General features: G+C 53.5%; 2 protein-coding genes across 3 annotated transcripts; one reads left to right on the top strand and one right to left on the bottom strand.

The window, feature by feature from the left end:
* The first annotated feature begins 360 nt into the window (after positions 1-360).
* On the top strand, positions 361-26,087 carry KMO (kynurenine 3-monooxygenase). 2 transcript variants are annotated; one of them, XM_030487280.1, is made up of 15 exons: positions 370-515; positions 1,692-1,761; positions 2,747-2,844; positions 3,599-3,688; positions 3,913-3,961; positions 4,531-4,618; positions 5,898-6,063; positions 6,507-6,578; positions 7,046-7,167; positions 8,597-8,744; positions 9,204-9,261; positions 9,349-9,431; positions 9,672-9,773; positions 9,858-9,917; positions 10,066-10,276. In XM_030487280.1, the coding sequence occupies exons 1-15, from the start codon at positions 462-464 to the stop codon at positions 10,231-10,233; spliced, it is 1,428 nt and encodes a 475-aa protein (XP_030343140.1). In that variant the 5' UTR covers positions 370-461; the 3' UTR covers positions 10,234-10,276. The 2 variants fall into 2 exon arrangements, with proteins under 2 accessions (XP_030343141.1, XP_030343140.1); XM_030487281.1 differs by lacking the exons at positions 9,672-9,773; positions 9,858-9,917; positions 10,066-10,276 and adding an exon at positions 26,077-26,087 and having other exon boundaries at positions 361-515; positions 9,349-9,462.
* Positions 11,256-24,149, bottom strand: ITGB2 (integrin subunit beta 2). The gene is made up of 16 exons (XM_030487279.1): positions 24,008-24,149; positions 19,004-19,070; positions 18,309-18,397; positions 17,863-18,046; positions 17,115-17,285; positions 16,673-16,914; positions 16,269-16,424; positions 15,971-16,066; positions 15,744-15,833; positions 15,284-15,421; positions 14,885-15,069; positions 13,896-14,140; positions 13,238-13,457; positions 12,888-13,093; positions 12,638-12,804; positions 11,256-12,368 (listed from the first exon to the last, which is right to left on the bottom strand). The coding sequence occupies exons 2-16, from the start codon at positions 19,065-19,067 to the stop codon at positions 12,303-12,305; spliced, it is 2,319 nt and encodes a 772-aa protein (XP_030343139.1). The 5' UTR covers positions 19,068-19,070; positions 24,008-24,149; the 3' UTR covers positions 11,256-12,302.
* Positions 26,088-26,818: the final 731 nt, after the last annotated feature.

A 26,818-nucleotide genomic window follows, 5' to 3' on the forward strand; every position in this document is an offset into this window, starting at 1 on the left:
GGCAAGCAGAGTGTTCCATATCCCACCCTTGGGCAGTGTCCCTCGGGCTCCAGGAGTTACTCCACATCATCCCCTGCACTTGCAGCCCAGCAAAGCACCAGCAGAAGCCCAGAAGATGCAAGTTCTGCTCATGCTCTCTGTGCGTTTCATCAGGAAGCCCTTGAGGACTGCAGAATTGCTTCAATTTTCAAGAGAAAACTGCTTTAAAGCATTCACAGCGTGGCTGAATAACTCCACATTCACATCCCTTCACCTGAGGAACCTGTCCCCATGGCCAGGCTGACCCACTGACAGCCTCTGTGCTGGGAGTTAAACTTTAATAGGAACCAGGGGAGAAGAACCCAAACGTGACTCAGCCGCCCATGTCCTTCCCCTTCTCCTCCCCACTGGTGAGGACAGCACAGCAGGACAGGGAGCAGGGACATAGCACTAAGAACCTGCAACCTGGGGGTGCCCCAGCGATGGAGACCAGTGATCCACGAGAGAAAAGAGTCGCCATTGTCGGTGGTGGTCTGGTAGGAAACTTGATTTAGCCGCTGTGTGATTGCACACAAGCTAGAGCTGTGAAAGCATTGGATGGGCTGTGAATGTCAGATGATGGGGTCTTATGGAGGGCTTGGTTGGAGGCAGCGAGGCTCATTTGAGCAGCTTTGTGGGACTTTGTAGGAGGAGAACATCTCTTCGCCTCGAGGGAAAGCTTTGCTGCTGAGATATCCCAGAGATGCAGTGCGTGGCTGTGCGTGGCACTTGGCTTGAATGGTGTGTGCAAATACATCACAGAGTCATTGGGGGAAATCCTGCCATTATGAGTCCTTTTGTCAGAGGAAGAGCTTTGGCAGGTAGTGCCCAGGTAGACTAAATCACAGTCCTCTCTTGGCCTGCCAGATCCTCTGCCCCTCGGCTGCTTCTGGCTTTAACCAAGTCACTAAGGTGAAATGCTCTGTGAGGACTGAGAGTTGGTAAACGCTAGGCTAAGAGGAAATGCCTCCCTCTGCCCGTTTCTGTTTGGGAGGGATTTTCCTACCTTGCTACTTGCAGAGTCATCTGATTTTAAAGGACAGCATGGAGTATTGCAGCACTTAACTCTGTCTTTTGACCTTTTGGCTGTTAGCTTCTTGTTCCCCTGCTGCTGGGAAGGAGTGATGACACAAGAATCTGTAGTTCTGACAATGATTAATGATGGCAACAAAACCCCAAAAGACAACCATCCATTTAAATAACAAGCAGGACACAAGTGTGAGGTCCTTTTAAAGGTGACATCTTGCTTTCACACAGATCTAGCTTCCCCTGCTGTGTTCCCAAGGGAATGCTGCAGCACCCTGAATTCCATCCAGGAAAATAAATCTAGTTTGGAGAGAAGCAGGCACTGTCCACCTCCTGTTGTGTCTGGGTGAAGGGCTTAGCTCTACTGCAATTAATCACTGTGTATAAGCAAGCCCTGAACTTGGTGTGACTTTGTATGATGAGTTTTGACGGATGACTCTTGCCTTGGAGGCTCTGCAGGCACAGCAGGGGTGCCAGAGCACTTCTCTCCTGGAAGAAGTCCTCTAAGGCTCTTGATCAAAGGGTTTTCCTTATATACTGAGCTGTATCCCCCGCCTGCTGCTTTCCCTTTATGCATCTCAGTAGTGATGTGTAATATAGCTGCTAGTGAAACACTTCATCTGCATTTCTTGATCCTTCTCTTGTAGGTGGGTGCATTAAATGCCTGTTTCTTTGCTAGACGAGGTTTCCACGTTGATGTTTATGAAGCCAGAGAAGGTAAGTTCAGCCTGATCATTGCTGCTTTATTAATGCGTTCCTGTCCCTCTGCTGGTTACAGTTTTTGAAGAAGCAAAAGAGGAACTGTGTGAGCTCACTGAAACTGCAGGAAGACAATGAGATCCAAAAGTGTGGCACTTGAACAATATCCTTTTCACTCTTCCCTTTAGTTTCTCTGGTGGGGAGGAGCATTTACCTGAACTATGTTGGTTTGTGTTGAGGGAACCCACTCTTCAATGATGCCTTTTTATGTTCTTGGCTTAAATATTGATTCAAATTCTCATCTTTGGAAGTTGTTCTCTGCATGAAGAGTTACAGCACAGTGCTGTTGAACCTGGGCAGAGATGGCAATGCCAAGAGGCTTGAAAGGTGAGAATGGCACCGTGGAAGGTGACACTCACCATGGTTTAACTGTTAAACTCTTTGCTGGATGCTGTATATGCCAGAAGTGTCACACGTTGAAAAAGCTTCTGGTTGCTCTTAGCTGCCTCCTGAGTCAGATGGATTTTACCACCCTGCTCCAGTGTTCGGCCCATGGCTTGCGCTGAGATGCAACCCTGAAAGCTCTCTGCTGCACGCACTGGATAGACAACACTGAGTGAGGCCATTCAGAGAAGGAACAGGCCAATGTTGAGACATCTCCATGTGACCAGAGATGGGTCTCGGCAGAAGCTGCCAGGCATTCACTGCTCACCTCTCTCCACTGAGAGGAGAAGCAGCTTTTAGTGATGATTTTGTCCTCCAACAATACAGGGAGCTGTTGGGATCCAGCATTCCCTTTGCAGCACTTTTTACAGGCTGGAGGTGGCAGGGAGGAAGCAGCCCTTGAAGCTGCTCAGCTGCCTTCCCAACAGCTGAACGTGCCCCTCTCTGCACACAAAGTGGTGGCACAGGGACCCCCCCTGCCCTGCTGCTGTTGCTGAAGGGACTTCAGGAGATGCTGTAAGTATCAGTGTCTCCGTAACCAACTGCTTCTCCCGCACAGATATCCGGGTGGCCAGCTTTACCCGTGGCAGAAGCATTAACTTGGCCCTGTCCCACCGAGGACGACAAGCCCTGCGAGCTGTGGGCATGGAGGAGCAGGTACCTGAGCAGCCCAGCCTGGGGACAGCACCCAACCCTGGGCTCTAGTTATGGCAGAGGGCTACAAGAAACCTGGAGAGGGGCTTTGGACAAGGGCCTGTAGGGACAGGACAAGGGGGAATGGCTTGAACCTGCCAGAGGGGAGATTGAGATGAGCTCTTAGGCAGAAGCTCTTCCCTGTGAGGGTGCTGAGGCGCTGGCACAGACTTTTCCCAGAGAAGCTGTGGCTGCCCCATCCCTGGCAGTGTTCAAGGCCAGGTTGGACACAGGGGCTTGGAGCAACCTGCTCTAGTGGAAGGTGTCCCTGCCCGTGGCAGGGGGTTGGGACTGGATGAGCTTTGAGGTCCCTTCCAACCCAAACCATTCCGTGATTCTATGACTCCCAGAAGAGTATGAGCAGGATGCAATCAATGGGGCTGGTTTCCCCACTGACATGCCCAGATTTGTATTTTCCCCCAAAACTTTGAGCTTTGGGCTGACCCCTGAAATCCATCACTCCACTGTTGCACAGCACACTTGATTCAGAACTCCTCTGACTTTTATGAGAATGAGCTTGTAAGTAACCTCAGGAAAATGTAGGGACTTGGAATTGTCAGCCCTGTAAAATCATCCCCAGTAACCTGGATAAGCAGAGAGCATCCCATTCCACCTAGAGTGTGGTGTGAGGAGGGGGCATGGCCCTTGGTGACTTGTGCCCTCCCCTTGGCAGCTCCAGTTTGGCCAGAGGGCTGGGTTGTATTCCCTTCCATTTCAGATTGTGTCCACAGGCATTCCCATGCGGGCAAGGAGGATACACACACCTTCAGGGAAGAAGTATTCTATTCCCTATGGGAAGAAGAACCAGGTACTGGTCTTGTGCTGTCGCTCTGGAGATGTCTTTGATGATGTCTGTACCTCTGTGTGATGGACGGGGGGCTCACGCTCCTAGGAAGGATGCTGTGAGCAGGAAGGGGGTTCCATGACCCCCTGGTTTTGGTGGGGCTGTTTAGAAGGAGTGGCATTCCTCATCTGCCATGCAGAGCATCCTTCAGCAATGCCTTCGGAACATGGTGTTTGCTTGCCTTGCAGTACATCCTCTCCGTGGACAGAGCAAACCTGAACAGAGAGCTGCTGACAGGTAGGTTGCCAGCTCTGTTTGCATGCACTTTCCCACCCTGTTCACCCAGGATTTAGGCTTTGCCCCATGAACAGGAGACTTTGGGCCCCAGGCTCTTTGTGAGTTCTGCATAACCTGGGGCTCAGAAAGCACAATCGGGATCTAGCTGTGTTTGTGAGGAGAAAATCTCTGCTTGTCTGACACAAAAGGATATTCGAACAGGTCCTTCCCCTTTCTGCACACGCAGCTCTCCTGCATTCACCCTTGAGCAGGGGTTGTCTCCATTTCATGGCTCCTGGCATGGGATTCTGCCCCAGAGCTTCACCCACCAAAGCAGGAGACAGCTTCTGAGCCTTGCCAAGTTTCCTGCAACCCCAATTGTACAGAGACATAGAAATTGGAGCAGTGTGGTAAAGTATATCATCAGGACAGGCCAAATTTCCCACTGACTACAGGCACCTCATCCCATCCTGAAATACAATGGTTGGAAACTTGCTGTAATGGCATAGTCCATGTAATTTATGGATCCCTTGGAACTTGTTTGGTAGGGGCCATGGTACAAGCCTCTACGTTTAGTTGTATTTCCACAGCTGCTGAGAAGTACTCCAACACTAAACTGTACTTTGGACACAAGCTCCTGGGGTGCAACGCAGAGCTGGGGACGTTAACCATCAAAAGGTAATCCCTGCACAGCCTGGGATGGAGTGTTGTGGTCAGTGAGCTCCTGCTTAATCATTCCTACAACCTCAAACAATTGAGCAATCTTAGTTTGAAACCGGTTTGTGATTACAGAGGGGGCAAGACTGTGTCAGCTTTGGAAAAGGCAGATGTGACAGCAGGGTTCATGGCGAGGCTGACAAGAATTGAAGCAACTCTCTAACCCCCAGCAGCTTGGCAGCAGGATGGGGACACTGCTGAGCGCAGGGAATGATGGGCCAGTCTCCATAGTGCTCATTTACAGGGACAGGTCACTCATCAGGGAGGGCAGCTAATCATATAGAATCCCAGACTGGTTTGTGTTGGAAGGGACCTTATATCTGATCCAGTTCCAAACCCCTGCCACGGGCAGGGACACCTTCCACTAGAGCAGGTTGCTCCAAGCCCCTGTGTCCAACCTGGCCTTGAACACTGCCAGGGATGGGGCAGCCACAGCTTCTCTGGGAAAAGTCTGTGCCAGCGCCTCAGCACCCTCACAGGGAAGAGCTGCCTCAGAGCTCATCTCAATCTCCCCTCTGGTAGGTTAAAGCCATTCCCCTTGGCCTGTCCCTACAGGCGCTTGTCCAAAGCCCCTCTCCAGGTTTCCTGGAGCCCCTTTAGGCACTGAGAGCTGCTCTAAGGTCTCCCCTTCAGGAGCCTTCTCTTCTCCAGGCTGCCCCAGCCCAGCTCTCTCAGCCTGGCTCCAGAGCAGAGCTGCTCCAGCCCTTGCAGCATCTCTGTGGCCTCCCCTGAACTCACTTCAACAGCTCCACGTCCCTCTTGTGCTGTTGCCCCAGAGCTAGATCAGGACTGCAGGGGGGGTCTCCCCAGGGCACAGCAGAGGGGCAGAATCCCCTCCCTGACCTGCTGCTCGCGCTCTGGGAGCGCAGCCCAGCACACGGGGGGGTTCTGAGCTCAAGCACGCACTGAAGCCGGGTTATAGGGAGCTTCTCCTCAATGACCTGGTTTCATAGCTGTGTTCGTGCCTGGGGATGTAGCTCTATGGAATAGCAGCACTGAGCCAGCAGTGCCTGTTGCATTCTTGGGTAGATATGGCAAAGCTGTGCTTTTGATAACCTGTAGGATACTTCTTTATCCTAATACTCAGCTTCCCAGTCAGTGAAGCCAATCCCCCTTACAAGATTTAGAACACTGGAGGTGACCTTGGCATTTTGCAAAGGGCAGAACCGCTGTGCCCCAGCAGTGCTGAGCTGGCCTGGTATCACAGCAGCATTGATCCAAGGGGCTTTCTTGCTTTCAGATCTGACCAGCAACCCTTGGAAGTGGCATACGATCTCATTGTGGGATGCGATGGAGCCTTCTCAACAGTCAGAAAGCAGTTCATGAGGCAAACGCGTTTTAACTACAGTCATGAGTACATTCCCCATGGGTATATGGAGCTGAGCATCCCTCCCAAGGATGGAGATGTAAGTGTACCTGTCCCAGGGGCTGCTCCCCTCTTACGGTGGCTCTGCTACAGCAGCTCTAGAGAAACTAATCTCTCCCCTGGGGCTCAGTCAAGGGATTAAAACTGCCCTAGGAAAAGGCAGAAAACTCCTCCCATCCTAGGGGTGGGGCCCATGTCTTGGTACCCTGCTCCGGAGTGGTTAACTCTAGCTCTGAGAGGTCCTGGGGATACAGGAATGCGTCTGTGAGCACCTCAGTGATTGCAAACTGGCAGACTTTTGCTCATCTTTCCTGCCTTTTCCTCTTCTTCTGTCTCCCAGAAGCATCAGGTTCCAGAAAGGGACCCTATGGATGTAGGTACAAAGGATGGCAACTGGTGTGCTGGTGTGGAAGGAAACCAGAGGCTGGGCTGGGGAAGCTGAGCAGGGCAGGGACACATCGGGTGATTTTCCTTCTCTTTCAGTTCGCCATGGAACCAAACTACCTCCATATCTGGCCGAGAAACACCTTCATGATGATCGCGCTGCCCAACATGGTGATAACCCGTGGCCATGCTCACGTGGGGCATGGGATGGAGCTTGTGGGGATAAACTGGTTGTGGTGGCAGGGGCTGGGAGGGATGACAAGGTGCCAGGAGGGACCCTCAGACCCCTTGGGTCTTGGGAGGGGTGCAGGACAGGACCCCCAAGGCCATCTCTGCCTCAGCGCCAAGCGGGTACCTGTGCGCCTCTCTCTGCCACGCACCCGAGTCCACCCAAACCCCCCAAACCAGCTCTCTGAATGTTATGAACTAAATATGGGAGCACCAGGGCACTGTGCCAGACCCATGGTGGCCATCACACGCTCCCTGTCCTTCCTCCCCACTGCCTGTCCCCAGGGTGTATAAGCCCACTATGGGACATGGGGTATGATTGTTGGGTGACAGGCTGGGCGCTGAGCTGCTGCTCCAGGTGCTCTCTATGGCCTCTGGGCTTCTTTCTGACCCCCTTCCCTGGCTAACAGGACAAGTCATTCACCTGCACGCTCTTCATGCCCTTTGAGGAATTTGAGAAGCTCACAACGGGAGAGCAAGTGCTGGGGTTTTTCCAGACCTACTTCCCAGATGCCATACCCCTCATTGGAGAGTAAGTGTTCCCATCTCCCCTTCCCACTCATCAGCACCGTGCTGTGAAGCCAGGGGGCACATCCCCACCCAGCCTCAGGGTCCTGGTGATGGGGTGGTGAATGCTGTTGGGGTGGATCCCCATGGCCTGTAGGTCCACATTGTGTCTGCACTGAAGCAGGACACGGATCTATCCCATTTTAATGAATTTAAGCTGAAAGAGGGGAGATTGAGATGAGATCTTAGGCAGAAGTTCTTCCTCGCCCTGTTGCTTGGAGCAACCTGGTCTTGTGGAAGGTGTCCCTGTCCCTGCCCCTGTCCCTGCCAACAGCAGGGGGTTGGCAATGGATGAGCTTTAAGGTCCTTTCCAACCCAAACCAGTCTATGATCCCACTGCAGTTTCTGTTGGAGTCACACTGAAGCACTGCTCTGTTCCTTGGAGGCACAGCCCAGGCCTGGCCACTGTGGGAGCAAAGAGCAAATCACCTCCTGCTGCTTTCATATTGCTGTGCAAGGATCTGAACTCAAGGGGTGGCTTAGCTGGTCATAACATGGGGTTTGGGTGTTAGAGGTGGGTGAGCACAGTGGCTCAAAGTGAGGGTTTCCAGCAGCCTGGAGGTGGTCTGGCTGTTCGGACAGCTGCTTGTGCCAGTGTTGAGGTTTTAGCTAACAGATAGAAGAGCTGGACTTGGGCTCTGCCAAGTAAACAAGTGCTGGTCCTTACTGGCTGTGGCTGGACAAAAGAGTGCCCAGCAGCAGTGGGGACCTTCTTGCTGCTGGGCCAATGGCACCAGGGCAGCAGCATGGAGCCAGAGCATCCCACTCCTCCTGCGGGCCCTGGTGGCACTGGGGACCAAACCCAGCCGTTCCAGCACATGTTCTAATGGACAAGGCTCTGTTCAGCATGTCCTCATTGCCCTGCAAAGAGGGAAGCCTCCCCAGCTGATACAAAAGGTCTCAGATGTGTTAGGCAGTTTCCTTTCCTCTTACAGAAGTCTGTATCCTTAGAAACTTGGATATCTTCCAGGATATCCCTCCTACAGTGACTGACATCCGCCACTGCCCACTGTAATGGGACTGAGATGTCAATGACACTCACTCATGGTCAAGTTGTGTGAAGAGTGTAAAACCTGCAGACAAAATACTTGGTCTATAGTGGGAAGTTAATGAAATAAGTTTTCTGGCTTCCACCTTTTTCCCAGCACAAATAGCCTAGTGAATAGCCTTGGGTTTTGCATCCCAATGCTGACACTGCCCTGCCTTCCTGAGCTCGGATGTGGCATGACATCTACATCCACGGCAGGACAGAGCCTTGGGTGATGTGGTCTAGTGGAAGGTGTCCCTGCCTTGGTCTTAAGGTCCTTTCCAACCCAAACCATTCTATGATTCTATGACTTGCTCTTCTTGTCTCTTTGGTCCCACAAGTGAAGTATCTGTTGTTTTGCCTGAAGGCAAGAGCTGAAGCAGGATTACTTTTTGCTGCCAGCCCAGGCCATGATATCTGTGAAGTGCTCTTCCTACCACCTTGGTTCCCGGTGTGTGCTGATGGGAGATGCTGCCCATGCTGTTGTGCCCTTCTACGGGCAGGGCATGAACGCAGTAAGTTCACTTGTATCACTTGGGTCCCCACTCTTCTCACCCAGAAATGCCTGGGTTTAGAGTGTAGCTCCATAGAGTTCCCGGGCTGGCCTGTCCCACAGTCTGATGTCCTCTGCATTGGCAGGTATTGAGCTCCCCTCATGCACTTGGCTGCTCACTAGGACCTGGTTGTCTGTCGGGGAGGAGAAGGGATGGGGTGATTGTGCTGCCTTGCCATGGGGCAGAGGACTGCATGAAAGTGGGGTCCAGCAGGGCAGTCCCAGGCTGCTGGAAAAGGCAACCCCCTGGATTTCTCTGCAAGACCCCTGGCAGAGTGGCCTGGAGTAAGGCTCCTGCTCTGAAGCTGTGGTCAGTGAGACCCTGCACATGCAAACAACTGCATTAGCTAAGCATCCATGAGAGCACTCCTTGTGAACGCATGGTTCCTTCTGCCTATTCACCCTCTAATCTTCCTCCCAGGGCTTTGAGGATTGTTTGGTCTTTGACGAATTAATGGACCAGTTCCATAATGACTTTGGTGAGTGAGGAGACCAAGAGCAGAGGAGGATCCCTGCTGGATGCTCTGCTAAGGAGCTGCCCATGAGCTGCTGCTTTCTTCTCCTAGGTGCCTGCCTCCCCGAGTTCTCCAGGCTGAGGGTGCCAGATGACCATGCCATCTCAGATTTAGCCATGTACAACTATGTAGAGGTAGGCAAGCTACACGTAGACTTGCAGCTCTGTGGGCCATGCACATGGTGACACTCTTGTCCTAACAGAATGCACACGGCAGGCAGGGTCTCTGGCAAGACTCTGGTTGGGTTCTCATGTGGTGGACTTGAGCCTGAGAGCTCCTTGGGAATGCCCCTGGGGCTGGGAGGCTCTGCTCTCTGCAGGCAGCACAACAGCTTGAAGAGATGCCCTGCAAAGGGATGTCTGTTGGTGTCACAGATGCGTGAGCACGTGAATTCAACGTGGTTCATCTTCCGGAAGCACGTAGACAACTTCCTTCATGCCCTCATGCCTTCCACCATCGTCCCCCTGTACACCATGGTAAGGCCAGCGCTGCCTGAGCTGCCACCACCTCCTCCTGTGGCTGGCTTCAAGGTGGTCACGGGCTCCTGCTAAACCTTCCAGGTGACCTTCACCAGGATTCGCTACCATGAGGCAGTTCAGCGCTGGAAATGGCAGAAAAAGGTCGGTCAGTGGTGGTGCTGGTCCTTCCTCCCCATGCCATGACCCTCCTGAGCATCCTGCTTTGGTGGTGGGAGAGGTGTGAAGACTTTGGTGCCACAGGTAGGAGCAAACCTCTGGATGATGCTGGGGTTTCTCTTTGCACTTGCAGATAATTAATCGAGGGCTGTTTGTCCTCGGGGCAGCAGGACTGGGGGGCACCTACCTCCTCATAAAGCGGCTGGCTCGGGACTTGGGCTTCTGCGGGGAAAACTCGTGGGGCTGGTCCCATTATCTGAAGAATATTGGAAATCTTCCCTTTGGCATACAAGTGCCTTAAATGTAAGGGGAGCTCCTGGTTGTAATAAAAGTGAAGGCATGGATGTTGTTTCTTTCGGATGTGGCCTTGCAGCTCCTGCAGTTCCTCTGCCTCCTGCTCCCTTGGGAGAGGTGGTGGCTCCTCTGAGTGAGAGGAGCCCATCGGGGCACAGAGTGCCCAGAGAGCATCTGCAGGGGTTCAGATGTATCTGCCTCATCTCAGCCTTGTCTCGAGTGATGTGCTGTGTCATGGGTTTTGTGTGCAGAAATAGGGGGACTCTTCATCAGGGACTGTAGCGATAGGATGAGGGGTGATGGGTTCAAACTGAAATAGAGGAAGTTCAGTTAGATATAAGGCAGAAGTTCTTCCCTGTGAGGGTGCTGAGGCGCTGGCACAGGGTGCCCAGAGAAGCTGTGGCTGCCCCATCCCTGGCAGTGTTCAAGGCCAGGTTGGACACAGGGGCTTGGAGCAACCTGCTCTAGTGGAAGGTGTCCGGGTGGGAACTGGAGGAGCTTTAAGGTCCCTTCCAACACAAACCATTCTAGGATTCCATGATTCTATGACTGTGTCCCCTCCCAGCCAGCAGAATGGCCACTTGAACTGGTCAGGGTGTCCTAGACCATACTGCTGATTTGCATGTGCTCTAGCATATACTTTTGGAACAATCCTGGATCTAATTTTCTCCAGTTGCCCCCCAAAGCATGTATGTGGTTGTTCACACACTACACCAGCACTAAAACCTGTGGCTGCTGAGAGGATGGACAGTCTCTTCACATTCAAGTAACAGCCTCTGCCTGGGTCCCCAGCAATGGGCATTGCATCCAAGACCTGGTCTGCACCATTTAGTGAGTCACTTTTGGTTTGCAGGGGATGTAGGTGGCAAATGAGTGTAGAAGACAGTTTGTTTCTCTGGCCAGCATCTTTCCCAGGCACACTATCTATGGATGGGAGCTGCTGGCAGCAATGACAGGGTTTCGCTGAAGTGTCTCCAATGAATACTTCAGTTGCTGCCCTTGCATTTGATTCTTACCAGGACAGATGTATTTACTTTATATATTAGTTTTTATTTACGTTAAACCTCTTCACAGAGCAAATGAAGATGGGACACAACACAGCTGTATGCAAATTATTCCCAAACTCAAAGGAAATATGGAATTGTACCGCTATTTCACAGGAATGACCCCCCAGTGTAAGAGCAATTAGCTGCTGTGCAAGTGCTGAGCTGCACATGCTCTGTGTCTTTCACACAACTGGCCCTCAGCGTGTCTGATGCACTCATAGAGCAGGGAAAAGATCTCACCCTGTGGCCAAACTCAGACACTTTCATGTGCTCAGCACCCATGTTTCATAGTTCAAACAGTTGCTCCTTTGAGTCCTTGTGATGCAGAGGTAAGCCAAGCTTGCAGGAGCCCAAGTAGAAGCTTGTCCAAGGTAGGTCTGAGAGGGAAGCAACAAAAGATCCAGTGCATGTTGCCCAGCTGCTCTTCATGTCTGGGTACAGGTGCTCGCTGGCCCTTAGGGCCCATCACCTCACTGAAACCTCCAGAGCAGACCACCAGCCTGCAGGACCCTCCATGTCCAACTCAGCAGGGAGTGCTTCAGACACGAGTGCAAGCACAGCACTGGGGACCAGCGCAGCAGCGGAAGGCATGGAGCAGTGTGGGAACAGATCCTGCTAGAGCTCAAAGGAAATGGCAGGTTTGTAATTCCAGCTCCAAATCAATGCTGGAAGCACTCTGTGCACTTGGCTGGTTTTGGAGTCTGAAAGTCCTGCCAGAAGGTAAAGGTCATCAAGAGCTGAGCGAGGCAGTAACGAGGCACAGGAGCCATTGCGTGTGCCCGCTGGTGGGACCTGCTCTGCAGTCCCATCAGTGGCAAAGCTGTGTTTGTTCCCTTCTCCCAGGTCCACTAACCCAACTGCACCAGGACACAGGCATGGTGCAGCCCCTCAGCCAGTGCCTGGTGTGCTGGTGGCCTCCTGGAAGAAGGGAATAAACGAACAGGATAAAGAAGAGGAGGTCTGAGATTCCCTTAGCTTGGCTTTTCCATATTTCAGAGCGGGTCCCAGCGCCACCGGGTGTTGCTCAGCTTCACTGGTCATTGAACCTGGGGTTCACAACTGTGGTTGTGGCACTCTTGAAGAGGGGGTTATCAGCCTGGAGGGAGAAAGGTGAGAGGCCCATGTTGTTGGTGAAGTGTTGCCCATCCCACCTACATCCCAACCTCAACAGTGCAGACAGCATTGGCAGAAAAGCCCACAGGCTGCTTTAGCACCCTGCAAACCCATCCAGTCTGAGACACTGGCCACTGGGGAGGGTTCAGGTCTGCCATGGCTACCTCTGGAGAGGATGTCCCTTCCAGATGTCCCAACCACATGAACACGAGCGCCCTGGCACACCCCAGCAGTACAGATGGGCTCTCTTACATCGTTCCACTTGGCCTTGGACTTCTCCTTTTCGAACCGGCGGTATTCCCGGCGGTCAAACAGTTCCATCAGGAGCCGCCAGATCAGCAAGAGCACCAGGCCGATGAGGGCCACGCCGGCCACGGTGCTGCCCACGATCAGCGCGATGTTGGGAGGCTTTGGGCACTCTGTGGGGCAGGCAAATGGTGTCTGGCTGCAGCCCCTGGTGAGGCCACAGTGCAGAGGGGCAGGAGCAGCAGGGCAGGGGTACCTTTTTCAGGATCCACGCTGACGGTGTATATCTCCTTGCCATCCTCCTGGACCATGCGGAAGGAGATCCAGCAGTTTTGGGAGTCCTTCTCCCTGCACTGCCTGCTCTCCCCTGTTATATTATTGACCACACGGATGTTGGGGCAGGCCTGGGAGCAGTTCTTCTCGAAGGGGCCGCTCTCGGAGGCCTTGCACTCCACACAGGAGCTGCAAAACAGGTCGCCACAGCTCACCTCTGCGGGGACAAGACTCTCACCCTGGCTTTGGCCACAGCTGGGCTCTGCCCAAGCACGGCTCTCCTGTGCCTGCCTCCCCACCACCCCTTGTGCCATCCCCATGTGCATCACTCACACGTATCTGCCGCAGGGCGAGGGGCAGCCGGGGCACTCCTGGCAGAAGGGGGGCTGGTATCCCCCCCAGCACTGGCAGCGGTTGCAGTGGCAGGTCCCGCGGTGGCTGCACTCGTTGCCATGCTGGTTCAAGCAGCCTTCTGTTGACTTCTTGCACTGGCAGGCGCTGCCCTGGTACTCAGGAGTGCACTTGCACTCCCCACAGTCACAATTACCTCGCTCTGCAGGGGAAGACCTTTCAGATGTGACCAGGATCCTACAGAAAACCAGGTCACCCTCCCTCTGCCCATGCTTGGAAAGCATCACCCACCCTGCACTCTCCATTGCACCCTCAATGGGATGGTTGAGAAGGTCCTACAGGCTGGTGTGATGGGACCCAGGACCCTCAAACCCACCCATTTGGGTTTTGGCAGGGAAATCAGCACCTGCTGGAACAGGTTGCCCAAAAGTGATAAATGCTCCATCCCTGGCAGTGTTCAAGGCCAGGTTGGACACAGGGGCTTGGAGCAACCTGCTCTAGTGGAAGGTGCCCCTGCCCATGGCAGGGGGTTGGCACTGGATGAGCTTTAAGGCCCCTTCCAACCCAAATCATTCCACGGTTCTGTGGTTTAATCTTTCTAAGCAGCGCCCCAGTGGAGAACCCATCACAGCCACATCACCTTTGCCACCACAGGGAAGGCCGTTGTGGAACTCGCAGTTGACGTTGTCGCACTCACAGAAGGTGCCATAGATCTGCTTGTCGGGCACGTCGCTGGTGTGGCAGAGGCACTGCCCGCACACGCAGTCCCCCAGCCCCGAGCAGATGACTGAGCTGTTGTCCTGCCGGCAGCTGCCCTCCAGCTCCTTGCTGCTCTTGCCTTTCGTGTCACACTCACAGTTCTTCCCTATGTAGCCTAGATTGCAGCTGCCACCAAAGGAGAGGAGGAGCCCAGGTCAGCGGCCACAAGAAGTGCTGTGGGGCATGTGCAGGGCCCAGACCTCAGCCAAAGCGGAGGAAATATGGGGCAGCCTCACCAAAACCCAACCGTGGCACGTTGGTGCTACTCCATGCTGGAGCAGGGTGGCTGATTAGGAGGAAACCTCACAAACGCTGCTTTTTCCCCAAGTCCTATTTACAACACCCAACAGTTGTCTGGAAAGTATTGTTATATTTATAATTTCCAAACCCTTGCCACGGAGATCTGAGTATTTCCTGAGGAAATCCAGTCTTTTTCGCTCCCTGTTACCAAGGGGTCAGGAAGTGCCCTTAAAGATCTGCATGAACTGCACCCAGGAGTGGGATTTAGAGTGATTTCCACAGAGACCTGTCTCTGCTCAGTGGGTCGTTTGGTGGATGGGGGGATAGTTGGATGGGTGGGTAGATGGATTGTGCATGGATAGATGGATAGATCGCATAGGTGGGTACATAGCTGGATAGATGGGTGGATGGCTGGGTGGTGGGTGGGTGCCCTTAGAAAACCAGCAGAGGCTCCACCAACAGGAGAGAGCCATGGTGTCCCCCATCTCCATGAACATAATCCACCCCTCTGAATGAGAAAACTGGTGCGAAGCTGCAGAGCCAAGCCCTGGGCTTGGTCTGACAGCCCCGTCCAGCAGCTCTGCAGCGCTGGCAGCGTTCGGAACAGTGTTCTGTGTGGAGAGCACGTACCTGCAGATGCCACAGACAATGCTGCCCTGCCCGCTGCAGGCGGCTGGGTCAGGCTGCTCGTTGCAGTTGCAGCTGCACTTGCTCTCCACGTGGACCGTGAGGGTGTCTGTGAAGCCCAGGGGTCGGATGGTGAAGGACTGGCTTTTGATGCACTCTTTGGCTGTAACCTTCACTCTGAAGGTGACCTAGAAAGTGCAGAGTGAGGAAGGGAAGGGCCAAAGGCCGTCAAGGCAGCTTCAGCAACCAGAGATTGCTGAATCCCGCAGCATTTTGGACATTCTTGGCATTAAATTAATGTGACCAGGAAGCCTGGAACAAGAGGCTGGATTCCTGTTGTTAAACAGGATGGGCATCCGGGACCTGCTGGTTGCAGGGTGTTCCCTCTACAGGACAATGTACCTCTTCGTTGATCTTGATGTTGTCGCACTGCCCTCTTGCTTTGTCTGTGCCTATGCTTTTAGCACATAAGGAGTCATATTTGACATCAAGGGCGTCTGGAAGGGTGGAGTGGTCCAGGATGATCAGTGAGGAGAGGTTCTGCGTGGAAATGGTGGTGCAAGTGCCATCAGTCAGAAAGGAGGCCAAAGCAAGGGAGTGTGGAGCTGCAGGGCAGGGTTTCCCTCCAGCCTAGGAGGTAGAGGCAGGGAGCACCCCTGGGCTCTTGGCTGCCTGGGATGGTTCTGGAAAGGCAGGCAGCAGCACTGAAGAGGTGGGAACCTCTTGCTTGCTGTGGGCAGAGGGACTCAGCATGTCTTGTACTCAAAGCCCTGGTCCCAGCTGCTCTCTCACAGCGAGGACACACAATGGAAGCCTTTCCCTGCTCTGGGATGGGTGAAACACAGCCTCCTCTAGCACTTACGTTGTAGGCCACCTGGATGAGTTCAATGATGTTGCTGGAGTCCTCGTTCAGCTCTCCCACTGCCGACTTTGGGATCATCTCACTGAGTTTCTGCCAACAGAGAGCAAAGAGGTGAGTGGACTCCCTGTGCTGATGGTGGAGAACAGGGGGACCACAGCAGCAGAAGGACATGCAGAGCTGCTTTTGTCCTCCTGGGGAGGCCCTTGGACCATCTGAAGTCTCCTTACCTTGTAAACATCCACCACCTTACTGGTGACAGCAAAAATGGGCTGAATGTTGTTTTCAGCAAGTTTCTGGACCAGCTGGCCAACAGACGGGTAGTCCTAGGTAGGGAGAGGGATGCCACACTCAGCACGATCTGCCCCACCAGCAGAAGGGTGGACAGTTTGGGTTTTGCAGCCCAAATGATGGTGGTTATGGTGACATCGTGGTCTCAACAACGGGCTTTTTGTGTGACATTATTTATCCTGCCTGGGGGAGCAGGGCTGAGGGTGCAGCGCTGCTGAGCATCTGTCTGGTACTTACAAACTCGTTGCTTTTCTTGTACATGTTGTCCTCCAAGTGGCACTGGCCGTCGTTGGGGGTCAGGATGGCTGCAAGCTTGCCATCCCCAGCGAAGTGGAAGCCATCATCAGTGGCATACACCAGCAAGCGGGTCACGTTGCGCCAGCCTATCAAGTCCTGCAAGTGGCATGAAGACCTGTCCCTGAGCAGAGCTGGGAGGACACGATATGGCCCTGGCCAAGTCCCATCAGCCACACCATGGGCAGGGGGGAGGTAGGTTACAGGAGATTTGGGGTAAGATGCTCTCTTGTAACCCCCAAAGTAACCTGCCCCACTGCTGAATCAAGACTTAGATATGACGGGCTTCCAGAGCCCACCTGGAAAGAGGAAGAGCCACCTTCCATGAGCACGGGTCACAGACTCACCCCACACACCGCTGCCTGCATCATGGCATCCAGCCCCCCTTCAGGTGCATCCAGGTTTCCCGAGATGAACTGCTTCCCCACTTCGCTCTCGAACTTCTCAGCATCATCAGTCAGGGAGAGGATGTGCTTGAAGGCAAAGGGAGGTTGGCACTGCTTGTCCTTGTAGGGGCAGGGGTTCTTTAGCTTCTCGGGGTGCGTGTTCACAAAGGGCAGCACAGTCTTGTCCACGAAGGAGCCAAACCCTAGGGCACCCAAGACTGCAGTGTCAGGGGCAGCAGCGACCAGCAGGCATGGACAGTCTGCTGGTCCCCATGTCCGCATCCCTTGCCCTGGCATGCTCTGCAGCCTGGTAGAGGATGGGTCACAATGCCTGCTGCCTGCATCCCACTCCATGGCTCTTCCCAGTGGCAAACAGCCCTTCAAGGGTTGGAGACAGGCTCACCTATGCGGCGAGAAGAGGTGGTGCTCTCCAGCGCCCTAAGCAGCTCCCCTCCCAGCTTCTTCACCTTCTCCAGGTCATCCAGCATGGAGTAGGAAAGGTCCATGAGGTAGTAGAGATCAATGGGGTACCCCATGGCACGGCGGAATTTCACCTCGAATACAGCGGGCTGCCCTGCAGGACAGGGATGCAGGATCATCCACTGTGCTGGGGCTCACATCCCGTCCCAGCACCCCACTCCCACTGGGATCCTCCTCGCTTGCTGAAGAGAAGGGGAGGAAACGTGGGCTGTGAGGAGAGGAAAAGAAATCCGAGGGAGGAAGAGGAAAAGAAAATAAAAGAAGGAAAGGAAAATGAAAAAAAAGGAAAAGGAAAGGGAAAAGAGAAAGGAAAGGAAGAGAAAAGAAAGGGAAAGGGGAAAGGAAAGAAGGGAAAGGAAAGGAAAGGAAAGGAAAGGAAAGGAAAGGAAAGGAAAGGAAAGGAAAGGAAAGGAAAGGAAAGGAAAGGAAAGGAAAGGAAAGGAAAGGAAAGGAAAGGAAAGGAAAGGAAAGGAAAGGAAAGGAAAGGAAAGGAAAGGAAAGGAAAAGGAAAGGAAAAAGGAAAGGAAAGGAAAGAGGAAAGGGGAAAGGAAAGAAAAAGGGAAAGAGAAAGGAGGGGAAAGGGAAAGAGAAACAGAAAGCAGGAGGAAATGTGGTCCCAGCTGAGGCTGGGGATGAGCAGAAGGGCACTGGGAATGCCAGGGAGCCTGTACCTATCCTCAGTTTCAGGTGCATCTCCTGGGGAGCGAGCTGTATGTCACTGCTCAGGGAGCTGTTCTGTGTGGCTGTAATGTCGTTCACTGGGAACTCGATGTCGCTGCTCGGGCACCCCCTCTGCAGCAGCTGCTCCACGGTGTCGCAGCGGATGGAGTCTGGCTCGCCGGCCTTGGTGAAGCTCTGCGTGTTGCAGCATCAGCAGGGAACAAAACCAGAGGAGCAGGAGGTCAGCAGGCTCCTTACCAGATGACCCACCTCCCAAACCACATCTCCATAGAGAAAGGAAGGTCAAAGGGACTTGTCCATCAGATCCCCATCCACCAGGTAAGACATGGAGCTCTCCCACCATGCAACCCACCCCTCCACTGCAGGCAGAGCTGGGTGGGCAGGATGACATCCCACTGCCACAGAGCTGACCACACCAGAGGCTACATGGACCTACCAGCTTCTTGCACCAGGCACAGCCAGGACCGGACTGGATGCAGTCCTTGCACGTCCCCACCTTGATCTTAGGGCATTCCATGGCAAAGGCTGAAACAGAGAGAAGATGGAGTTGGTGTGGGGGGCATTTGGGGGAGGCTGGTCTGTAGCAGCTAAGCCATGGGGTGCTCTGACACCCAGCACAGGGCACTCATGTTGTCCTGAGCAAACCTTGCCTATAAAACCTACACTGGAGGCCCCAGCAGGGTCCTCACCTGCCTCGCTGTCTCTCAGCTGGACTAACTGCCAGAGGGGAGATTGAGATGAGCTCTGAGGCAGAAGCTCTTCCCTGTGAGGGTGCTGAGGCGCTGGCACAGGGTGCCCAGAGAAGCTGTGGCTGCCCCATCCCTGGCAGTGTTCAAGGCCAGGTTGGACACAGGGGCTTGGAGCAACCTGCTCTAGTGGAAGGTGTCCCTGCCCGTGGCAGGGGTTGGAACCAGACAATCTTTAACTTGTCTTCCAACCCAAACTATTCTACGATTCCATGATTCTAGCCTGAGTTAAGTCCATATCCTGGGAAATACAGGATCTGGTGCTTGCATGCCTCTCAATGCCGTGTTCCTGCTGCTATTGGGCAGCATTTGGGTTCCTTCCCTATTTCACTGCCCACATAAGCTGCTGGAAGGAAGGCAGCGAGGAAGGGCAGGTTGGGCTCACCTGTGGTCAGCAGCAGCAGCACCCAGGTCACCATCGGCAGCTGGAGGCAGCGGTCACAAAACATCTTCTGCAAGACAAAGGAGCATCCCCGTGACCACCTTGTGCACAGTAGCTGCAGGGAAGGGAAACCTGAACCCTACAGAAAGTGGCTGCAGAGGATGGTGGCCCCAGGAGGACGTTCCACCAGTGTTTCAGAGCATGACAGAGGCCGTGTTCTTCACAAGCACGTTCTCACAGTGCTTGTCCCAGCTGCTCACACTACTTGCTTCTTGCCTGAAAGCACAGCTCCTGATCCCAGAAAATTTGTGCTACCCATGAAGTCGGCTAAGTCACTCTTGGGAAGCAATATTCCAGTGTTCTTCCTGTGGTGTCAATGAGATCATGTGCATTAACACCGTCATTTCTCGTAAGGCCTTCCCCGAGAACAACCCTGGAGCACAACCCAGCCTTGCAACATGGATACACAAGGGGAAGTGACAAAAGAGGAATCTGTTAAAAGAAGAAAAAGGAATAAGAAAGCCTAAAGAAACAACAAACATTGCCCTTATTTAGCAATATTAGACACAACGTCCAAAACCCACGTCATCGGTTTTGAAATAGCCCTGTATGAGTAAACAACCACTCTCTGGCTCCTGCCAACTTCTTCATGTGCCATCCCCAACCTGTGGACCTACTGGATTAACAGCTCAGTGAAATGGGAATGAGAAAACAGGGAGACTCCAAAAGGCACTGAAACATCTGGATGTCCTTTCTTAGCTCATCGGCCTCTGTAAGATACCAGACAAGCAAAGGATCATAGAATCAACCAGGTTGGAAAAGACCTTCAAGATCATCAAGTCCAACCATTACCCCAGCACTGCCAAGACCACCACCAAACCATGTCACTGAGGACCTCATCTAGAATCGCAGAATCACAGATCAGTCTTGAAAGAAGGTCTGGTCTCCTCCCAAGGGCAGAAAGGTCTAAGTAGGCCGATGGGTGTCATTTCGGTGAGGTTTGGTGGTCAGATGTAGTATGGAGTTGGAGATGTGGCAGGACCGCTAAGGCTGGTTGCAACCATTGCCAAGTGGATCTGAAGGTTTGCAGCCTTGGGGAATCCACTGTGCCCTGGAGCCAGCCTCCCCAGCATTGCTCCAGCTCACTTCACAGCTCCACAGGCAGCAAGAGGTGCCTCTGTGGTCACCCGGCCAAACCCTCACAGTGATGTGGCCCAGGAGCTCTCTCGGCCGTGTCTGGCCCAAGAGCACCCTGTGATGGGTGGACAGAGCCCTTCTTCACAAAGACACCCTCCACAAGTACCTCTCCTCCACCACAGTCCACCTTGGCAAGAGTTTCAAGGGCATCATTTACCATCCCAGCTGCACCTTCCCTCTCTATGTTACACACTCCTGATGAGCTTAGCTGGCCCCACATTTGCATCACCTTCAAATCATGCCAGCACCGTGTGAGCTTGCAGACAATGGGTAAAAACTCTTAAAGCAAAAAAAGAAAGAAAAAGGTCTTAACTTAAGAGTAAAAGCTCTTATCAAGGCGGGGTGGACACTAGGTCCTTGTTGGACCCTCCTGGATGCACCTTGCTAGACAATGACTTTTCCCAAATGTGCCTAATTAGGCTCCAGCCCTCCTACAAGCTGTAAGTTCCCAGACAGGCTGTGGGGACCAAACCTGCAGGTGGATGAGCTCCTGCCATGCCACCTGCCCAGTGTTCCCAAGTGTTTAATTCCTGCTGCCATGCCAAGGTGTAGGGAGGCGATGGTGTGGACCAAGGTCCATCTTACAAAACAGAATCACAGCATCCCAGACTGGTTTGGGTTGGAAGGGACCTTAAAGCTCATCCAGTTTCAACCCCTGCCATGGGCAGGGACACCTTCCACTAGAGCAGTTTGCTCCAAGCCCCTGTGTCCAACCTGGCCTTGAACGCTGCCAGGGATGGGGCAAGTTTCCAATTAAAACTTGATATAAGAAAGCTCCCAAACCCCAGAAATAAAGTGGAAACCTCCACATAAGCCAGCTCTGGCTGCTGTTGAATTTTGTAATGCGGGGTGCATTTTGTGGGCTGGATTTGCTTGCCTTTCTAATCCCCAAAGACGTTTCTTTCTCTTGTTGCAAGAAGGTAAACCACACACTCTGGTAGTAGGGGTGAGCAGCAGAAGAAACCTCACCACTTCTTTCCTTTTGCTGTGGAGGGAAATTGCTCACTGGTATGTGGGTGGCTGAGTGTATATGTGACGTAGGGTGACCTTCAAAGAGAACTAATAAGGCTTCTGCTTTTGTTTGCCTCCTTACGGTGTTCAGGGCTGGAGAAAGCAGGTTTTCGGTCTGACTCTGCATTAGCAGGGCCCACACACAGGCCTCAGCAGCATTTTCTCCAACTCCCTTGGTGGGGACTCCTCTCCTGGCTGTGCTCTGCATCATCTGGGATGTTGGGTTTTCTTCCTCTTTTTCACATATTAAGGCGAGCAGGGGGATGCATGTAGTCCATCCTCCTGCCCTGGTATGAAGGAGCAGAACTGCAGAGCTTTACAACCAACTTCATCCTGGGCTGGGGAGAGAGGTGCTGAGACTAAGCACCCCAGCTAAGGACAGGGCATGGTGCTACCAGGCTCTGGTACCTGACCAGGGCTGCATGGTGGCACGGGGGGAGAAAGGTCCTCCTTAGCCCTGAGCTCTGATCTTTGTGCCACGTGCCTTGGGCAGCTTGGGACTGGGGCTCTCCTTCACCAGGAGTCCTCTGCAGAAGCCACCAGGGTTTTCCACCTGTGGAGCATCTCTCACTTGCTGTATATTATACACTTGGCAAGGCTCAGGCAGGGCAAGATTCTCCTGAAGGATCTGTGAGCCAGAAAATGTGAAGGCAGCCTCAGGGAAGGCGCTGAACATCCAGTGGGATGGAGCACACTGCTGGGCAGCATGGAGTTGAGAGTTGGGATGTATAAATAGGGCTGAAGGGGAAGTGTGGATGCTAGTCGCAATCCTGTTGCTATAAATAAGATGAGTGTTCGACAGCAGAGACAGGTCTTGCAGTCTGTTAGCCACAACCCCCTTCAGTGCTTTGCTAAACATCTGTTTTCCTGTACAACGGGAGGATGTACTCTCATGCCCAGTATTCCAGGACTTCTGGGGCATTTCGAGCTGTTGGAGCGAGGCCGGAGGAGGCCACGGAGCTGCTGCGAGGGCTGGAGCAGCTCTGCTCTGGAGCCAGGCTGAGAGAGCTGGGCTGGGGCAGCCTGGAGAAGAGAAGGCTCCTGAAGGGGACACCTTAGAGCAGCTCCAGTGCCTAAAGGGGCTCCAGGAAACCTGGAGAGGGGCTTTGGACAAGGGCCTGTAGGGACAGAACAAGAGAGAATGGCTTTAACCTGCCAGAGGGGAGATTGAGATGAGCTCTGAGGCAGAAGCTCTTCCCTGTGAGGGTGCTGAGGCGCTGGCACAGACTTTTCCCAGAGAAGCTGTGGCTGCCCCATCCCTGGCAGTGTTCAAGGCCAGGTTGGACACAGGGGCTTGGAGCAACCTGCTCTAGTGGAAGGTGTCCCTGCCCGTGGCAGGGGGTTGGAACTCAATGAGCTTTAAGCTCCCTTCCAACACAAACCAGGCTGGGATTTTTAAGAGCAAAGAAGCCATTTCTCGTGTCTCATCTCCAGTGGGTATCACCCCTTGGCTGATCCCAGTGGGAACACTGTGATGGCTGCTGGGTTTGCAGAGATGCAGGACAGAGCCCTGCGCCTGGGCAGGGACCCAGATATCTGCCCAAGGGCACAATCTGTCCTCTGGAGCTGGCAGAGCTCATGCTTCCTGGGAGAAAAGGAGGGATCCTCTCTCACCACCAGCCCTGTGATGACCTGATTATGTCTGTCTCTGAGGAAATAAATCACCCTGCACCACACTCTCCGGCGCTGAGATCGCCTGTGACAGAACAGCAGCAGGATGAGAACACAAAAAATGCAAAACCAATCTGTGAGGCAGGATGTGAGAGCCGTGACAGCAAAATGCACTGCTTAAAGCCTTCCCACACCTTGCAGGAGCCACACAGCAGCACCCACGCTGGCTGCAGGGTGCAATGCCTCTTCTTGTGTTCACACATTCGCTTCCCGCCTGACTGGGAGGACATGACCTGGGGCTGTGTTGTGGGGAAGAAGCATCCAGTATAGATAATAGGCTACTTTCCTAGACCTCTGGGCTGTGCCTTGCATTCTGCTTGCATCCAAGAGCCACGGAGATTTTGGGAAGGACCTGCTATCCCTGGGGTTAGCTTGCCTGCAGCCTCTGCTGCCTTCCCCACCACTGCTTTCAATGGTTGTCAGCAGGGTATTTCATGTGTACAGCACACAGAGAGATGGAGGAGAGGAGCGAGGGTCTCATCCCTTCTCCCAGCTCTTCTCGCATGCCCCCAGGGATGCAGGCACCTTCCGTGCTGGTGGTGGCACCACACCAAGCCCCCCTCGCGCCATGTCACCGCGCCACGTCCCTCTTCCCCTCTGAGCCATCACATCCTGCGGCTGATGGTGGGTGCCTTTATGGGATCCCACAAGGAAGAAGGATGTCCTGGGAGGGGAACCAGCACAGCCCCCAGCCCTGGTGCTCGCCTGGTGCTGCTGGTGGGCACGCAGGCAGCGCTGCTCTCCCCAGTGCCATGTGTGAGGGTGACAGGGGAGCACGCTGCACCCTTTCTGCTTGCTTTCCAGGCTAGTGAGGTTGTGAGGAAGGAGTTGTCTGGGGTCTGACACCCTCTCCTCGATAACTACCATGCTTAATCCTACCTCCAAAACCATTACAGCCCAGGGAAGCAGCCTTTGCAAAGGCTGTTTAAAGCAACGGCCACACCATGCCACATGTGGGAAGGACACCATGCCGAGCTCCCAAAGCCCATCTAAGTAGCCAGAGGTTAGATCAGGAATTATAAACCAAATTCACTGGAAACACCAGAGCTACCAAAGCACCTTGTCGCCTGGCTGCCTCCCCCAGAGAAAGAAGGAACAGAAGCAAGGAGATGGAGATGCTCTACTCACCTTGCATCAAGCCCTCTCCTCCGTCCTGTGCTTCAGCTGGGATAGGGATAGTTTCAGCTTCTCAAGCTTGGCTGGGAAAAGCAGGGGGGCATCGGGAGCTGTACAACGCACCCCAATCCTTCCTTCCTATTTCTGTCTTACAGTCGGCTGGGGCTGAAAGGAGGAAGTCAGAGCAGTGGCTGTGGGAGGGCGTGTTCCCCTCCAAAACCCAACCAAGCCACACTTGCTCTGGCCAAAGCCCTGTGAAAGCATCCTGCCCTGCAGTGCTGAGGCTCATCTCCCCCCTGAGCTGCACTGGGGGGTCTGCAGCTCTCCTGCTTCACCTTGGACAGGGACCCTACCCAAAACTCGTGCTCTTTGCCCCACTTTTAACCTTTCACCAGCATGGTCCCTCACTGAGCAAATAAAGCTGGTAGTGGGGGAAATGGCTCCCTTTGGGAGCTGGTTCCTGGGTGCAAAGAAGATGGGAAGCTGGCTCTCCTCACTGCTAGGGTAGCGAGGTCTCCTTGCCTGGCAGAGTATGATGGCACTGTTCTTGCTGTAGCACAGCTCAGGGCTGTGTGGGGTTTTCTTTAAGCAGCTTTCAAATTATATTGTGCAGGCTGCAATAACTCCGCCCAATACACCTTAACAGCACCTCCCTAAGTAGAGAGGAACCAGCTACTTTAGGAAATGTACAGGATTGTAGTTTTGGGTGTTTTTGAAGATATAGTTAATATGAACCTTTTGTTAACTGCCTTTTAGGTTCCTCTTCCAATGGGATAATGTTGAGTGACCATGATGCATTGTAAGACACTGATGCAGTTCACCAGCTGCTTATCTTAGTTATGGAGTTGGGTTTATCTCTGCAGCAGGCAGGGAATCACAGTGCTAGCAGCAAGTTTCTGAGCCCTCACGAATGCTCCATGGGTTAGGTGGTTTTGACAACAGAGCTCTGGCCTGGTTTTATTGCAGCCAAGGTGCTCGTTGTAGCGAGAGACCGTCATAGCAATTCTTGCAGCAGGATGGGGATATTGGAGCAGCTATCGCCTGGCTGGCACAGCATACAGAGAGAATGGGGCTGAGGACAACCCTGCCAGGAATCATAGAATGGTTTGGGTTGGAAGCGTGTCTGCAGCTGGATGCTGCAATAAACCCCTAACCCTGGAGTGGATGAAGCTGGGAAAACTGGTGGGGCGTCCCATAAATGTTGCTGTTGCTGGTCTGGGGGAAGGAAATGTGCTCGAGTGAGACGAGCTGTGGTAATTTTTCCTTTTGTATTGCATAAGGTCCTTATCGGGCTGCTCTTTTCTCTTCAATTACTTCATCAGGTTTGTCAAACCACTCTGCTCCTACCAGCCTAAGGTCAATGGAAGGGGTGGGAGAGCTGGGAGCCTCCTGAGCTGGAGCAGCAGGAGCAGAATGGGTACACCATGGGTTCTTGGGGCCCAAAGCTGAAGCTTGCTGGCATACTCCCAGTTCCTCTTGAGCTGTTCCTCATGCTCTCCCACAGGTTTGGCCTTGAATAGATGTCCACAGCAAAGCACTATCCCTAATAATTCCCATAGGACCTTTAAAACATTGTGTGTGTTTCCCTGCCTCCAGCATACCAGTGCTTAGCATGATGGGTTAAGTTATGCATGTTTACTACATTACTACTACATTTACTACTATTAGCCAATGAGTAGTTACTCTTACACCGTGTCCATGCCTTCATGACTGCACATGCAACAAGATATCCAAGCAGAAGCAAGCCAGGGCTGGAGCAAGAAGCATTAGGGTGCCTTTCACCCCCTCGTGTGTGTGGAAAGGTGCAGCTAGGGCTGAGACTGTTTTGTGAGGGGTCTCCACCTGGTCCATCTGTGACTGCATGGTCCAACACGTGCTTGGGGCCCACAGGGGCTGGTCAGGTCTCTTCTGCTGTTCTAACTATGGAAATAATTTCTGGCAGTGTGTTTCAGAGTTCCTTTTTTGTCCTACCATGGCATCTTGGTCTCTGGTTAGGGCTGCCGAGAGGCCTCAGTTCTTTCAGAGGCTTACATCAGACTTTACCATGTTGCAGAGCCCCCAGGTTTAACCTAAGCGCACAGAGTGACACCCTCTGGCTGTTTCCAGGAGCCAATGGAGGCCTGAAGGTGATTAACCCCTGGACTGCCTACCAAAGTGACCAGTGCCATTTAAGATCCCACCATTAGGCTTCAGAGTTAACAGCTGCCGGGCAGGCTGGCTGGGGTGGCCATGTGTGTGCTTCCTGGGTTCATAGGATGGTTTGTGTTGGAAGGGACCTCAAAGCTCATCCAGTTCCAACCCCCTGCCACGGGCAGGGACACCTTCCACTAGAGCAGGTTGCTCCAAGCCCCTGTGTCCAACCTGGCCTTGAACACTGCCAGGGATGGGGCAGCCACAGCTTCTCTGGGAAAAGTCTGTGCCAGCGCCTCAGCACCCTCACAGGGAAGAACTTCTGCCTCAGAGCTCATCTCAATCTCCCCTCTGGCAGGTTCAAGCCATTCCCCTTGGCCTGTCCCTACAGGCCCTTGTTCAAAGCCCCTCTCCAGGTTTCCTGGAGCCCCTTTAGGCACTGGAGCTGCTCTAAGGTCTCCCCTTCAGGAGCCTTCTCTTCTCCAGGCTGCTCCAGCCCAGCTCTCTCAGCCTGGCTCCAGAGCAGAGCTGCTCCAGTCCTCGCAGCAGCTCCGTGGCCTCCTCTGGCCTCGCTCCAGCAGCTCCACGTCCCTCTTGTGCTGTTGCCCCAGAGCTGGATCAGGACTGCAGAGGAGGTCCCCCGGAGAGAGCAGAGAGGCAGAATCCCCTCCCTCAACCCGCTGCTCCCGCTCT

The sequence above is a fragment of the Strigops habroptila genome, chromosome 5, assembly GCF_004027225.2.
Source record: "Strigops habroptila isolate Jane chromosome 5, bStrHab1.2.pri, whole genome shotgun sequence".
NCBI classification, from domain to species: Eukaryota; Metazoa; Chordata; class Aves; order Psittaciformes; family Psittacidae; genus Strigops; species Strigops habroptila.